Here is a 15935-nt window from a genome sequence, read left to right on the forward strand (position 1 = left end):
CCCTATTGAGAACCTTTGGAGTTTCCTCAGGCAGAAGATCTGAGGGTGGAAAGCAGTTCATATCAAAATAGCAGCTCTGTGAAGGTATTCTGACATCCTGCAGAGAAATTCAAGCAGAAACTTTCCACAAACTCACAAGTTCAATGGATGCAAGAATTGTGCTGTGATATCAAAGAAGGTTCCTATGTTAACATGTAACTCAGTCTGTTAAAATGTTTTTGATTGAAATAGCTTTTGATTTTAGTACATGTGACCACTTAATGCTGCACATTCAAACAATGACCATTTGCAGTTCTTTATAATCTATAAAATGTTTAGAAAATCTGCTGTGCATAATAATTTGGAACAGTGCATTTTCAGTGTTTTTTAATCAAAATCAAATTAAGATGCTTACATTACTGCAAAGGCTCAATCTGTCCATCCATCTCCTGCTCCATTTGAAAGAATTAAGAGTTTAAGTTGCAATTCCTTTCATTGTTTCACTTTGAGTGAAACCCAGATCATGATTCCAACTGTGAAGTAAATCTTCCCTTACTCATTTGAAAGGAATATCTTTGATATCACCTTGTTAGCTTGGCTCAGCTTTTGGCTCCTTCTAAGATTTTCTGAAGGGACTGTGGACTTGGCATCACCTAAAAGCGGCTAGGAGCCAAATAGGCTCATATTACTTTCTGTGAAGTTCCCTGATTTTAATTTTTTTTTTTTTTTTTATCAAATGAGGCCAACTTCTGGGCAAAATTGGCCACTACTTCCATAAAAGATTGGACTGCAGTTTAATCCCTCCTTTTGATATTTGTTTCTTTTGTGTTTCCTTCAAAAAGGTGCACGAAACTGAAGACACTGGAGGAAGATCTAAATCAAAGAAAGAACAGCTGATGTTAAGCTGGTGTAGTGGGAGCCTTTGAATGTCACTGCAGAGTTGAGCTACAGTCAGATACACACAAAACTTTGCTTTATTCTCCCTTCAAAGGCTCCTTGAGGGAATCTGAGAGGAGCTGGAAGGAGCCGTCTCAGCCCCACCTCCTGCAGAAAGTCTGACACGGGAGAGAAGTTTCACTGTCGGCTGTCAGGCCTGCAAGAGGATCTCATTTGTACAGAATGACTTGGAAGTCAATGGGGGAGGAGAGGAAAAAAAAAATCTACTGATGCTTTTCGCTCTTGGACATCTCTTTGTTGCTCTTTATTTTTCCTGCTCTGTGCAAGAATACAAAGGAGGAACAAAGCCTGTTTGGGTTGCAGAGTTGTGACAGGCTAGAATCTTACTAGCCTGTCACGCAGCCCTGAGCACATTAGCAACGATCCATGTACATGTCTTCATTAAACTGGTCTTAAATTGGTCTATTTTGACTTTTAACTGTCTATAGTCTTATTTCTTGGAGTTTTTAGAAACTTGGGGAGAGAAAACTATATGCAGATGACTTTGTGAGACTGACACTGGAGAAACAGCAGGTAGCGCTGTACAGTACTGCACCCTGCTGGCTTTGCTATGTGAGCACGCTGTACCCTGTCACCAACTGCTACATTTAGTATATGAAGGAGGTTTCTAGGATGAAGGTCAGAGGCAACAACACAAATCTCTGTCAGTGTAATGGAAGCTGAGCTTTCAGTGCTTGTTCGCAAAGTTCCTGTAAGGTTGAACACATTCTTTGAATTTTCCTGGAGGACCAGCGAGTGTTTTATGCTGAAGTCAGGTGTGGCACTTCTTACTGATAATGTAACAATGAAACATCGTACGGCAAAATTTGGGTTCGGTTCTCCAGATAAAAACAAAACCTCACTTAAAAAAAAATCCTATAAATAACACCCAGTCATGCAAGTTTTCCACATTGCTCCTTACTAAGTCCTGCTTTAAATAGATTAAAACGATCATCGCAGCGTTCAGCTCTTTAAGTTCCCCAGATCAAATAACAGCACACTGAAAAGGTCCTGAATCTGCTCAAAAGGCCAGGGTTTCTTTTGAAGTGACCCTGAGGGAGAGTTCCTTCAAGTTTTGAATTTTTTCAACTTTCAACTTTACTTTCAACATTTCACTATTTTCAGAGGATTAGGTTTTTTTTGTTTGTTTATTTTGTGAAGTGTATTAATCAAATCTGACCTGTAAATTATTGAGGCAAACAAGGTAAAAAAGAAAAGAAAGTAACTTCCAGAACTTTCTAAAATGCCAAAGATGGCTGGTTGAAAAAGGGAATACAATATTTTTGCTCAAAAGAGCTGTTACCTATAAACATAACATTCAGAAAGCTATAAACTAAAGGATTGTGTGTCAGCCTTTTTTCCTTACCTCTTTAAAATGTGACTTTCAAATACTGTTCATCTGCTAAGCATGAAAATTAAAAACTGAAATAAAACTATGAATCGGTTTCATAAAGCTATGGATCAGGGCTGCTTTCAGTCAACATTAAACAGCATTTTGAGGGAAAGTCCAGTAAAATTAGTTCTGGCAACCTTAGCATTTTGTAATTAATTTTTACTTTGTGATTTCTTTATTATTTTAGCAATTTATTTATTTTATTTACTTACCTTATTTGCTACTTAAAAGTACAAATAGTCCCTAAATCAAGCTAAATTTGGGTGCCAACTTGTGTTCATCAAGTGGGGTGTCTTCAATAGAATTTATCAGGATGAATTTCTCCAAATGTATGTCTGTTCTCTGCTTTTTTTTTATCTACTTATTGCATCTCCCAACGATTGTTGTCATCACTGCTCTCCTTTCAGTTGCTGCCAGTATCAGAGAGAGAAACTATAGCACAATAGTTGCTTCATATATTTTATTTAGGTGGAAGTTTAGCCTTTAAGTAAAGAGATGCACATTTTTACTTGTCTTGAATGTATGGGTCCATTAAAATAAATTATTTTAAAAATGTATTAAAATTTTGAGAAGTGTCTATTAAAGGGGTTCCACCTGATTTAACCTCCTGGCATCCTTCTCATTTAACCGAATGATACAAATCTTGTTTTTATTTTTCTGCTCCATTTCTTCACACGTTCATCTCCTCCTTTTAGACAAAAATCAAAAGAGAAACATGGGAAGCATCTTTTATAGCAGGAAGCAAATCTCTATTTTTTTCTAGCTTGTACTGATGGGCGGATTTACAGCAGTGTCATCTCTGACGGCAGCCGTTCCGTTTGAAGCCTTTACGTAATGACGTGAGTAGAAGTAGCAGCGGTGAAGTCACTTTGACTAGTTTGTGATAACGGTAAACGGTAAGTAATACAACAAGATCTAATCCAATTTTCACTCAATAAAATACTTACAGATGATTTAATTGTTTAAAAAACGCAACACTTGGCGTTTATTTATTGTACTGCATGCCCTATTTTTATACCAAACTCGTGTTTTTCTGCATTCAAAGTTTGTAGTAAATTAAAGACAAGACGCATGCCTTGCCATACTAATATGAGCAAAAGTCTGTTTGCTCTTCAGGAGAAGTTATGGCTGTTCTGCTGGGGAAAGTGAGGCGCACCAACGCAGCAGCTGCCTCTGTACTGGAACGTAAGTGACTGTCTTAATAGGACGCGGCTGGGCTGACCCATGAGACCAGACCGTACAAACTGCAGATCCAGTTACACGCACTTGGTCCCACATTCGCAAGCACGGACAAATCTGTCCTCGATCTCAAATACTTCATCCATATGGAGTAAAAATAAATTAATGAGTGTAGCCAACCAGCAGTGTGATTGGTGTGCTATTCTCACTCTGATAGCTAGAGTGCATTGCTAAACTATCATTTTTGCAATTTTGTCACTTTGCAAACTCTAATTTCAATGTGTCTCATTGTAGTTTTATGTTAAAGGTGGACAAATGCATTCAACATCTTTAGAATTAATCTGAAAAGTGTAGCGTGCATTTATGTTAAATTCTGCTGAATTAATACTCTATGCAACCAACTGTTGATGCGATTACAACAAGTTGTTTAGGGTAAGTTTCTAAACTTTTGCTTTTATTTCTTTACAAGATTGCACAAGAACCTCTTTTGCCAAAGATCCTCAAATTGATTTAGGTCTGGACTTTGACTAGACCCTTCTAAACATGCATGTACTTTCATCTAATGTTCCCTTGTGTTTAAGTTGTTGTTTATATATGAGGCGATTCAGTCAGAGTATCACTAGATTGTTTTTTTAAGGGTAAAGGAGAATGAAAACAAATCAAGCCACCCTATTTGAATTTTTTTTTTTTATGATTTGTACCACTGTGTCGCATAAAATCACATAAACTCCCAATAAAATTTCAACATTCATTTTCAGAAGCAGATTTCTGCACAGATTCAGAGATCCGGTCTCTGACTCGAGGAGACCTACATGAGCTGTTTCCCGGACCGGAGAAGCTGAAGCTAAGACGGATCATCTTCAGAATTATAAAGAAGCATGTGAGTTTTTTTCTGCACTTTGTGTTCCGCCTCTTTGCTCCTCATAGAACTGCACAGTGTGCATAAATTCTTACCAGTTGGTTTGTTTTATTCATGCAGAAACCAATAAATGTACTCCTGAAAGAACTCGAAGGTTTCATCCTACCGTATTCCCTCAGGGGTAAGATAGTTTTCCAGTAACACTACTAAAATCCCACTACAGTATTTTTCCTTCTAACACACATTACACTTTCTTTTTCAGATTCTCTGTCTTGCAGTGGGGTCTTGGTTGACTACCTTCATACCCTGAAGGACATGAAAGATCAGCTGAATAATGTGCAGAGTGTCATTGAAGCGCACATTAATTTACTGGAGGACATCAGTAAAGCTCAGCCATGCCAGGAACAAGACTCAGGTTGTTATCGATCGTTCTTGTAATGTATGGTTTTGGTAAATGTTTCCGATGGTTTTTTAAAAAGTCTGTAACATGACAGACTCACATTTTAATCGGTGTTTCTTTCTATTCTAGTAATTCATTAACTTGAACTTTAACACCGGTTGTGATTCAGTGGTTTTCATCTAACCTGTGTTTGGATAGAAAAAAGCTTTTCGAGCCTTAATATTTTCAGCCTCTGCTTCTGGTGGTCAAACCATTAAAATTAGTTGGGAATGATCATTTTACAGCCGTGTGAAATCTTACAAAGAGCTCCGACTCAAATTGGAATATGGTCTTTCAATTGTATTTACATCTCCTTCCAATCTGAAGTCCTTTTGTTCAAGTTATTTTCTTGTTAAAATTCAAAGATCCTCTAAAAGAACCTGAAACAGGATTCCCTCACGCTGCTTTCCGTTATGTTCTCTGTCCATACAAAAGCAGCACTCTGACAAACCACAAAGCCCTGTAAATACAGCTGACATAATACAAGGAGACTTGACGTTTTGTATCTAATAGCTCACTCACTTTGATGTTAAAATAGATTAAGTTCTATGATTTAAGTAATAATTTAATTAAAGCAATAAAAAGCTGTGGATAAATGATTACATGGGAATGTAGAAACAAATAAAAAAATAAGATAGTTGAAAACCATAATGAGATTTTTTTATTTATTTTTTGTTTTATACTTGATAGATGTTTTATCCAGTACTGGCACAAAGGCTCCCAGTCTTTCACCAGAGCCTTACGTCACACCAGAGAACGGACATTCATATGCAGCTCAAGGTAAATCTCGGTTTGACTTGCCCCCGTTTTATTTTTATTTTCTACATTTTCTGATGACTTACGCCCATCACATTTCTGTTTGTCTGCCATGTATGTTTTAATCTAATAATGATCCCGCATTGCCTTCCTATTCATCCAACACCGTAGCATAGACATTTTATTATTCTGATAAGCCATGATGCCACAGATTTGTTGGACATGGCAAAAAAAAAAAATTCTTTGTTATTGTTGTTGCTACTTAGCAACACTGGACACACAATTTGCAAAAGTGGCATATAAATGTTGTAACAATTACCTTCTAATAATGTTAAATAATCCGATGGTGATGGTGGTAAACTACATTTGTAGTTTGCCTTTCAGTCGGAGCATTAGATAGTATGACATTTGCTTTATGAAACAGAATTATTTGGATTGGCTTTTTCAATAATAGAAAAAAAAAACAAGATACAAAGTTAGATTTGAATGCAAAATGTCTGACCATTTTTACAACTTCTCTCAAGCAAAATTAGATCTGATGGATTTAATCAGTCACCAACAGTATAATTTTCATTTTTATTTCCAAAGTAATTTCCATATAAAACTTTATTTAGTCAATCAGTTCACAAATGTTCATTTATTTCCCGCAGTGATGTACCAGATGGTTGTCGGTGGTAAAACCTTTGATGCCCATCTTCAGCTGATGGCCGAGGTCCAAGCCCAAATGCAGTGCCAGGTTCAGCTCATTTCATGCAGTCAGGACGGCCAAGTCCTCATAGTCTTCTGCCCAATCACTTCCCGGACCGGGGCAGATGTTGATGGAGCCATGCGTAATGTAACAGGTAAACAAAATGTCAGATCAAACTATTTTTAAAATAAGATTCATTTAGAATTTTGTTTCAACTTATAGTTATCTTTCTGCGAGCTGAAGATTCAGTAATTGTTTAGCAGAAATTATGCTAATAATCATTTTTTTTTTAGATATGTATTTGACTTGAAAGCTAACCTTGAGGTTTAACGATGAGCACAATCTACTGGAAGAAAATCTATATAATGTCTATCTCTATGATTCTACTCATTTTATATGTGTTGTTATTATACCCAGTGACCTTTATTGTTCATTATTATTCATTTTTTCATGATTTCCACTTACAATTAATGAAAACATGACATCTGTGATTAGAATATTATACAAGACCAATAAAAATAAATAGTATAGAAATGTTGGCTTAGTAAAAAGTAGGTTTTATACCTGATTATATTTGTGATTTTCTAAAGGTATTCTTAATCTGACAAACAAGCTATACTGCAACTCATTGTAATATAATGAACATGTCTGTAAAATGTTGGAACATTTTTCTCCCCCACTTGACCTTTAAGTATCACCCCCACCCACCTTGGTGGGTTTTAGTTTTCCCAACAGCGACAATAAAGGATATTTCTTTTCTATTCTATTCTACCTCAAACTAAATTCTTGTTTTCACAGGAAGGGGACCTGTTATCCTGGTGTTGATGCACCACACACTTAACATCAGGCATACAGCAACAAGGAGGATGTGGTCGGATTACTCAAATATTGTGCTGCATGTCAATATTTTCTACCACAAGAAAGTGCATGGATTGCTGAAGTGTCAAGAAAATAATGCTGCTGTGATCCAGATCCAGAACAAATTACTTGAATACTGTACTCCAACAAGTAAATGGGCTGTGACTGGTGGATATAATAGCCCTGACATTGACAGCTGCTCCCATTTGGATGGTGAGGGCAGTGAGTTTGGCTTTAGGTTGTTCAACAGTGACAGTAGCAGCAGCAGCAGCAACAGTGACACTAAAAGTATTTGGGGGCGTGTAGAATAGAGGTTTATTTAGTTTTCTCTTTTTTCAGTTTACAGCGATGTGAAGTTATAAACGTATTCATTGTAATTGTCTTGGGATATTGTGCTGTAGTATATGATGACTTTTGCATCTGTCCTTTTATAGGTTTCCTGGAAGCAATAGTGATGTTGATCAAATAAGTAATACAATTCCGTTTTACCTCTTGCAAATGTAATCTACATATTAAACAAATGAAACTATTCTGTCTCTTTTTTATAATTAATTTCATGCACATGTTTATTTAAAAAATAGACATGAGAACAAATGTAAAGGGGTTTTAATACAGATGTGTTATGGCCTACCCAATTATAGGAACAATTTTTGACTTGATAGTTGCCCAGTAGTCATCAACACCCTTCACAAGTGGAGGAAACCACAAACAGTCATTGGTAAAAAATAAAAAATAGAATGTCTATGAAATTTTTATTTATTCTTTTTCCAAGCACATTTATGTGGTGAAATAAGTGCGGAAACACTTCATGCTTCTCTCTGTTGAAAATCTTTATGGAGATGCTGAGGTAATTAGTGGGCTATTGTGGCGCAAACAGGCTGGTGTACTTGCCTGCATAGGGAAAGACAAGTACTTACTTGAAAGAGGCTCCAGGGAGTTTAGAGCGCCCTCTATGCTTCGACGTGAGAAAAACAGCTCTGGTCCACTTCAGTTTCGCTTTCTCTTAACTGGAAAAGGGTGAGTATCAGGAGACACTAAAATGAGCATAGACGTGGCAACATTATGTGATTTGTGGTTAAATAATTGACATCTTAACCCGTTGTAGATATGGGGTGTGATTCAGTGATTTCTGACGTCTATTTGTTTCTCTTTACCACTTTCGTTTTCACAGGCTTACATTATCGTGCTAAAGGGTAACCGAGAAAACACACGGAACAAAAATTAAATTACTAAGCTGTCCTCTGTTTTTATTCACTTCCGAAAAAAAAAAATGAACGGTTTGCTAAAGGAAATACAAATCTACAATCCAACCGCAGCGAGGACACTTGAAAGTAAGTAATTAATTTATCTGATCTACAACTAGACATGCCTTTGTACTTCATTTCTACAGGGTCACAGGGACGTATAATTCATACGCTTACCTCAGTTGTATTATCACTATTGTGCTACGTTTTAACTTAAAACCCTTTTTCAGGAGCAGATTTCTACACAGACTCAGAGATCCAGTCTCTAACAAGAGAAGACCTGCATGAGCTTTTTCCTGGATCTGACAAGCTAAAGTTGAGGAGGAAGATTTTTGAAATAATAAACAAACAGGTATATGTCCCCTATGCATTCACACAAACCTAGACTGATGCAGAGCATACTTACCTTTACATAAATTTGCTTTTTGTTGTATTTCAATCAGAAACCAATTGAGAAGCTCCTGAATGATCTTAGAGGTTTCCTCCCAGATGATTCTATAAAGGGTATGTTTCTCTTTAATTTATTTAATTCTTTTGAAAATTTATTTTAAAATGGCCATATCTTCAGAAAAACATGATTGTGTCAACCTTGTACTCTGTTCAGATGCTCTATCCAACAATGGGGTGTTGGTTGATTACCTCCATCTCCTGAAGGACATGAAAGCTCAACTGAACAATGTGCAGAGTTTCCTTGAAGCGCACATTAGTTTATTGGAGGATATCAAAGCTCAGCCACAGCAGAAACATGATACAGGTTGAGTTTTCACATCATCTTAGTAAATCTTACAAGCATTCTTCATGTATTGTAACTTCATTTATCACAGTTTTGTTTTTTTTCAAATGTTTATGTTGTTTCTAATAGCTTGGCTTATTTTTACTTGAAGGGTTTTTAAACACATGGTTAGGAGAAAAAAATGCATCTATTTTACTCCGTTTAGATTTCTTTTTGGTAAATACCAAAATTAGTACCTTTTCCATAACACGTTTTCCCACGTGATATTCACGGCTAATGCTGGTTTCCAGTCCACAAAAAGTTCAAAATATTTATGGCTTTATCTTCTTGTATCAACTTTAATCGATTGCCTAATACTCTGTGTAGACAAAAGTAGTCAGATGCTTGTTTTTGCACGCAGGGGACTGAAAACTGGAAGACAAAAGCTGATGTTTCATTTTAACAAATTACCTAATGACTGTTTGTTTTTTAGTTACTGAGTCATAGTTATGTTTCAGTTACACTTTATTCTTTGATAGTAAATACTTTTTAATGTTGAGCAATAAATAAAATACAGCATATGAATTGAGGTTTACAATGACACTGTGCTTCAAAGGTTCTGCTGCTAAGGCGCTGGCTGGTTCAGCAAGTTCCTTTTTTGTATCAAATGACATCATTTCACAAAAGTCTCCTGGCAAGTTTCACTTTCTCTCTTGTTTTTGCATTACTGACATTTAGCCTCTTTTGTAATATATTTGTTGTATTAATAATTTTGAAAAGCTGAGCTCTTAAAAATAAATTAAGTAATATCTTTAGAACCCTTAAGTAACAATTTTTTTCTAATCCATTCGATACTTTCTTAGTGCAAATAAACCAAAGTGTTGGGGCTTCCAGGTCAACAAGCTTTTACTCTGGTGGTCGTTCCCAGGTTGCCCAAGGTAGCAATTCTCATTATTATTTCATATCTCTTGAGAAATGTTTTTATGTAATGGTGAAGTTATCCATAAGTAGTTTAACTCTGTGGTTGTAACTTCCCCCTTAGTGACTGTGAACTACAACATAGTGGTCAGTGGTCAAACATTTGATGCCCATTGTCAGATTCTGAGCCAAGTCAAGAGCTCAGGACAGCAGCTGAACTTGGTGGAGAGCCAGAGCATTGAGGATTGCCACATCGTGTTGGTCTTCTGTCCAATTGTTTCACGTACAGGAACAGATGTGGAAGCAGCCATGAAAAAGGTTACAGGTGAGGCAATGAGTTTTTCCAGACAATAAACTTCCATCCATTTTGATCCAATCAGACATTTCTTGTCATGTACATTTTGAAATTAGACATTTTGGGGTTTTTAATTTATCTGTATAAATGAACAAATTATTACATGTTCGTTACTTAAGGTAACCTTGCAACGGTTTTTCAAACCCTACAATTTTGCATTTTTCCTAATAACCTTCTGCCCTTCACGGTGAGATAAAAATTGGCATCTTTTTGTGTCCCAGGGAGAAATTCTTCATTTTCCACTTATTATGTTTTTTGTTCTTCACAGGTACTAAACCTGCCATTCTGGTCTTGATGCATCATGCTTATGAGCCAAAACATGTTGCCACAATGGGAACCTGGGACTACAACCCTAAGATTGCGCAGCATTTCAGTGTTTTCTATCATGAGAGAGCAAATGGATTAATAAGCTGCAAAGAAAATAATGATGCCATCTCTGGAATACAGCAGGAATTATTAAAACACGGAGTAGATACAGAGAAAAGGGAATATCCAGCTAGTGAAAAAAAAAACTTTGGTTTTTTTAGCTCTTTGTATCCAAGATACAACTCATAGCTTGCAGCGGCTGTGCTAATTGTGACAATTATAACAACTAATAGTGTAAAACAGTTGGCAAGAAAAAGTGAAATGATTCAGATCTGCCTATCCGTATATATGCTAATTGTGGATGGTTAATCAGTTTAAAGTCAAATCATTGTTAACATTTATAGTTAATTCTTACATACTTTTTGTCTAAAATAATAGAATAAATTCTTAAGACTCCATTGGTGAGAAGTAAGAAAACAGCTTGTTTATCTTTACTGAACAGTTTATCTTTAAACAGTGACTGTAATTCAATAAATAAACCAGATGTTTCAAAATGGTTGTCATGATTATTTTTTCTATAATCATAATCAGGACTTATCAAATTAAGAAAACATTTGATAACAAAGTACTTTTATATGTTGTCTTGAGTTTTGTGTTGAATAATCTGGACCATTGTGTAGACACAATTATTGCAAATGTATGTTGGTGTTGTATAATAAGTTCAAAAACAACATTTGGCCAACAATGTAGTCAAGCAAACATTAAGGTAAATGCGGAGGGAAAGTACCGTAACAGTCTGAATGTTAGCATAATGTTATGTGCTTTTTAAACTTGAATGAATATGAAGAAGTGCTGCCAAAACAGCCCACTTAATTAAAATATCCTGCTGGTGACTTCTTGTTTTTTAGTTTACATGGAAAGTGTATAAGCTTTTTCCAATGTCTTTGTTTATGCTCCACACACTAACCTTGATTTAGTGAGCTTATACTGTACCTGACAGCATTCGGTTAAAATGAGTCAAAATGGATCTTATTTTGAAGGAACACACTCTTATTTTGAAGAGATCGATCGGAAGTTGGCTGTGTTTACAAAATGTTTCATCCGGTTTGTGCTATCAGCTAGCACAACTGCTAAAGTTCTGTTATTTTCTCACTAGTCCGGACCATTTTCTACCTAGGTGCAACATCAACATGGCTTCTGTGACACCAGCATGATGTTGAGTTAATTAAAATGTGACTTTATGTGCAGAAGTTAGAAGCAGAGCTCTTTCCAATGTTAGCTCGTAGCTGTTTAGTAACAACAGATGTTCTGCAGCAATGATTTACTTCAACAGGTGTTAACTTTAAAAAAGCAACATTAGTGGGGTGAAGTTTCTTTTTGCAAGTATCCTAAATATTTTCCGCCTAAAAACGTTTATATTAGTCTAAATATCATTGGTTTTACGTATCTGGCTACGATGTGTAAACTTAGCAAGAGTAAAATGCCACTCTCTTACTTATTAAAAAATAAATAAACTCAAATTGCTAGCCTGTCATGATATTCGGCCGTGTGCTGTTGAGCCTCAGTTTGCACAGGTCGAGAAGTGTTTGCTTTGAAAGACTGAATATCGTAAAGGAGCTCCGAGTTTGGAAGCTGCATTCAACGTTTACCAACAGCTGTAGTAAATTAGAAGCTCTTAAACCACCGGTTCACAGACTCAGACCTCAGGTAAGAAAACAAGCTTCATCTGCCATCAGATGCGTGAATAAAAATGTATGTATGAATAATTATACCATTTGTCTCTGTTTCAGATAACAGTCCAGTCCTGTGTCTGTTTACCAGCAGTGAGTGTTATGCAACCAGCCAGCATATCCTATGAAGGTCAGGGCAATGCTGTGGCCCCTGGGGGTGAAGATGACGAGGAGGAGGGTTGTACAGGTGGGGCTGAAACCTTGGTTCAACTGGGGAGCGGAATGCAACAAGATAAAATTAGTTTAACCAGTCAGGTTGATGCGATCAGCTTGGAGGTCCATGGAAGCACCGCAGACGCTGAAACCTCTACAGGGTTAAGTAAGTGAAAGCATACAGATTCAAATAATAATAATGTGGTTTGTTATCGTGTTGTGGCTGCGCTCTCTGGTTGGGTGGTTTCACTCATTCAAATTTGCGGATGATATAGGATCATTGTATGAAACTATGTATTTTTCCATTTTGTTTTCAAATTAGAAACAGTCTTCTTTTTTTGTACTTCCTCTGTGAGGTCAAGCAAAATGCAACAATACGTTTTAAAGGCTACATATTCTTCTTATTCATTTTATATGTTTATTATCTGCAGCTCCAGCGGTGTCAAGTGAAAAAAAATCAAAGAGGAAGATGCGGAGAGAGAGGATAAAGCTGATGAAGAGGAAGCTAAAATCAGCTGAAGTTTCTGCCAATTTAATGTCAGAGCTTCCGTTTGCTCTCACCAGTCCCACCACGTGGAAAGAGCTTGGCTGTATGTATACCTTAGCTTTTCTTCAACTATGTCAATTTGACTACACTAACGTTGACCTGGCTGAATTAAAGCCTGCTGTCTGCTTTCAGTTTAATGTAAAATCTCCTCGTATGTGTCTCTACATAAGTTCCCACGCCAGAGACATCTGAGAAAAAGAGGAAGAGAAAAAGAGGAGACATGGGGGGCAGAATGGACAGCGAGGAGGATGGTGACCAGAAGAAAAAGAAGAAAGAGAGCCAAAGACCAAACTACTTTGTCTCCATACCCATTACCAACACTCAGGTAAGGAAACCTGACATAGGCACTAATCTCCATATACTGTATTTTTGCATTTGTCTACAATGCTTAGGTGTACACTTAAAACACCTTTTTAAGTAGAAAAATAAATACTGTCTTTTTATGCCTATAAAAAGACAGTATTTTTATAGGCATAAAGATACTAGTACTAGTATCTAGTACTAGTTTGTACTAGATACAAACTAGTTCAAATACTAGTTTGTATCTAGTATTTGAACTGAAACATACCTATATGGTGACCACAAGTGAGAGCTCAATTTAGATAATTGTGTATTTTGTTTGAATTAAAATGTTACATTTCATAGCTCTCTCATTTGCTTTCTACAGCATCCTCTCTCATATTCTACATAATAAAGTTGATATTTAATTTCCAGGGGTACATTTTGTGTTTGTCAGAGGAAATAAACGTCTTTCTGTTGCCAGTAACTGAAAGCAAATGTTCCCAACGGCAGATAAAGTCGCTTGTGAAAGAGGTGCAAGAGGCCGTGCTTCAGCAGGAGCCCCGACTCGCCAAAGCCATGATCCCAGTCCCAACCCTTCACATCACACTACTGGTCACTCATCTGGCCAGTGAGGAGCATGTAGAGCTGTGAGTTATCTCTCATTAATGTACATCAACATTTAGAAATTGAGCACAAAGACTTTCCAGAAAAACACAACTATTAGTCCCAACATTAGGGGACTAATGGTCACACCAAAGTTGGGGTTTCATCATACACTATGTAAGTCTAAATGCTTTCCAAATTTAAAGCAATTTACAGTAAGAATAAGAAATGATTAGAAATCTGAATGCAAAACATTGAGAAAATTTTTATTTTTATCATACTGGAGTGAATTAATTGATAATGTTGATGAAGAAAACAAGCTTTTCTGACATCACTCTGTTGATTGTTCTGTCTCAGTTTCCTCCAGTGCAGCAGGGCTGCTTACCTAATTAAAGAGAAATTCAGACGATGTTTAGAGATGATTTAATACTCAGGGATTATGTGAAACAATGGCAGAGACCAGGGGAAATATTAACCAAATCCAGGGATTGTGACTTCAACTGTCCTTTTTTATTTAAAAGCACACATGCATGTCTAATAACATATTCTACTCTGAAATTTAATCAAAATGTAATCAGATTAATTTAAGCCAACATGTATATCTCTGTAATACATGCAGTATTGTGTTGAGGTTCTATTTTTCATTCTGAATGCAAGTCAGCCATTTAAGCATTCCAGTAATTATTGGCAAAATGTTGATATCAGAAAAAGTATGGAATTTTCTTTTATGCTTATCTAGGTATAGATAAGTAAAAAAAGAGAAGAGAATAGAAGATGGATAAATATCTGATTTTCTTACATTTTTCCATCCTTCATTTCTAAATTAGTTTTAAAAAAAGGGGTTTTGACATTGATTCATGGTAATCGGACTCACTTTGTCTTTGATTTGCCAAATCACTCCTTGATTTTGACATTTTGTCCTTCAGTATTTTGATTTTGCACTAACTGATTGAATACTCAAATAATTAAAATTGGGCCATTACTTTAAATTCAGGTTCAACTGGATCAAGTGGTTCTTAAACAAGGTATAAACTACCCGTAAAACCCCCAAACCTTTAGTTTTAGGAACTTTTGGAGACAATATAAACACACCTAAATTCATATTTACAAAAGTTTGGGTTTAATGAAAATTATGTTTAATGCCTAGTTAAAGGTAGCTATTTTTAATCTGTCAAACAAGCATTATTGAAACATATTCCAATTTATTGAATAGAACTCTATGTGATACCTTTGAACTGTTCACAGCCCAATTAACCAAATGAAGCATAATCATATTGATAATAGTCATGTTATTGTTGCACAATAGCATACAAAAGTAGTCTTTACTTTCTATGCACATTTTTTGGCATTTTTATTATCAAAATATTTTAATTAGAAATATTCATTAAACTGCATAAACTAAATGCAGCTAAAATGCTACCGGTTTTGTACTGATGTGGGGAGTAAAAGCTGTCCTGTGTGAGTGTTATTATAAAAATGAGCAGCTCAGATTGAAGCTGATCCATCTCAGTATGTTTCCACAGAGATACATATTCAAAATATGCATGAGGAAGACTTTGTCTTTAATAACTTATGTTATTACGTAAGCTGGCAGGGAGAGAGGGGGAGGATTAGGTGGCGACCTGCTCTGTGTGTACTGACGTGGGTATTATTATTATTACTTATTTCTCAGTGCGGCTGCCGTGCTGGCTCAGGCCGAGCCGTCAGTGGCTGAGCTGCTGGGGGGGCGGGACCTGGTGCTGCCCTTCTCGGGAATCCGTCATTTCAGGAAGGAGGTGGTGTTTGTTGGGCTGGACGGCGGAGAACACAGACACACACTGGACAGCCTTGCAGGTCAGAGTCTGTTATCAACACTTCTATATAGCAGTTACAGAAGTGTGAAGGTTGCTAATTAGGAATTATGTCTCTGTTATTATTGAATGTGCTCCATTAAGCCTCAATGTGATAGGTTTTGTTTGTTGTGCTCTCTGGAGGGATGCTTGAAGTCAGGCTTGTTTC

The 15935-nt window shown here is 36.4% G+C and overlaps 2 protein-coding genes across 5 annotated transcripts in view; both read left to right on the plus strand.

The window, feature by feature from the left end:
• The first annotated feature begins 3084 nt into the window (after nucleotides 1-3084).
• Nucleotides 3085-11176, plus strand: LOC122825175. Of its 3 annotated transcripts, none has more exons than XM_044106341.1 (15): nucleotides 3085-3204; nucleotides 3425-3493; nucleotides 4246-4367; nucleotides 4467-4527; nucleotides 4609-4761; nucleotides 5476-5565; nucleotides 6192-6383; nucleotides 7028-8104; nucleotides 8259-8418; nucleotides 8562-8683; nucleotides 8775-8835; nucleotides 8936-9085; nucleotides 9660-9981; nucleotides 10086-10286; nucleotides 10585-11176. In XM_044106341.1, the coding sequence occupies exons 2-8, from the start codon at nucleotides 3433-3435 to the stop codon at nucleotides 7396-7398; spliced, it is 1050 nt and encodes a 349-aa protein (XP_043962276.1). In that variant the 5' UTR covers nucleotides 3085-3204; nucleotides 3425-3432; the 3' UTR covers nucleotides 7399-8104; nucleotides 8259-8418; nucleotides 8562-8683; nucleotides 8775-8835; nucleotides 8936-9085; nucleotides 9660-9981; nucleotides 10086-10286; nucleotides 10585-11176. The 3 variants fall into 3 exon arrangements, with proteins under 3 accessions (XP_043962276.1, XP_043962277.1, XP_043962278.1); XM_044106342.1 differs by having other exon boundaries at nucleotides 3091-3204; nucleotides 3409-3493; XM_044106343.1 differs by lacking the exons at nucleotides 3085-3204; nucleotides 3425-3493; nucleotides 4246-4367; ... (2 more) ...; nucleotides 5476-5565; nucleotides 6192-6383 and having other exon boundaries at nucleotides 7998-8104; nucleotides 9660-9737; nucleotides 9907-9981.
• A 513-nt stretch (nucleotides 11177-11689) lies between these two features.
• Nucleotides 11690-15935, plus strand: part of LOC122825176 (A-kinase anchor protein 7-like) — a 42620-nt gene continuing 38374 nt past the window's right edge. Inside the window, exons 1-6 of one of the 2 annotated variants that reach the window (XM_044106344.1) lie at nucleotides 11690-12329; nucleotides 12413-12671; nucleotides 12937-13095; nucleotides 13223-13377; nucleotides 13845-13981; nucleotides 15610-15770. In XM_044106344.1, the coding sequence (XP_043962279.1) occupies nucleotides 12156-12329; nucleotides 12413-12671; nucleotides 12937-13095; nucleotides 13223-13377; nucleotides 13845-13981; nucleotides 15610-15770 (1045 nt within the window). In that variant the 5' untranslated portion in view covers nucleotides 11690-12155. The remainder of the gene's footprint in view (nucleotides 12330-12412; nucleotides 12672-12936; nucleotides 13096-13222; nucleotides 13378-13844; nucleotides 13982-15609; nucleotides 15771-15935) is intronic. The other variant, XM_044106345.1, reaches the window with a different exon arrangement.

The sequence above is a fragment of the Gambusia affinis genome, linkage group LG22 (assembly GCF_019740435.1).
Source record: "Gambusia affinis linkage group LG22, SWU_Gaff_1.0, whole genome shotgun sequence".
Lineage (NCBI taxonomy): Eukaryota > Metazoa > Chordata > Actinopteri > Cyprinodontiformes > Poeciliidae > Gambusia > Gambusia affinis.

Excerpts from the sequence above, each read along its gene's own strand:
- LOC122825175 (XM_044106341.1), top strand. The coding sequence starts at position 3,433 with ATGGCTGTTCTGCTGGGGAAAGTGAGGCGCACCAACGCAGCAGCTGCC. Across the intron at positions 3,494-4,245 it reads AGCTGCCTCTGTACTGGAAC|AAGCAGATTTCTGCACAGAT; the intron begins GTAAGTGACTGT and ends ATTCATTTTCAG. Across the intron at positions 4,762-5,475 it reads ATGCCAGGAACAAGACTCAG|ATGTTTTATCCAGTACTGGC; the intron begins GTTGTTATCGAT and ends TATACTTGATAG.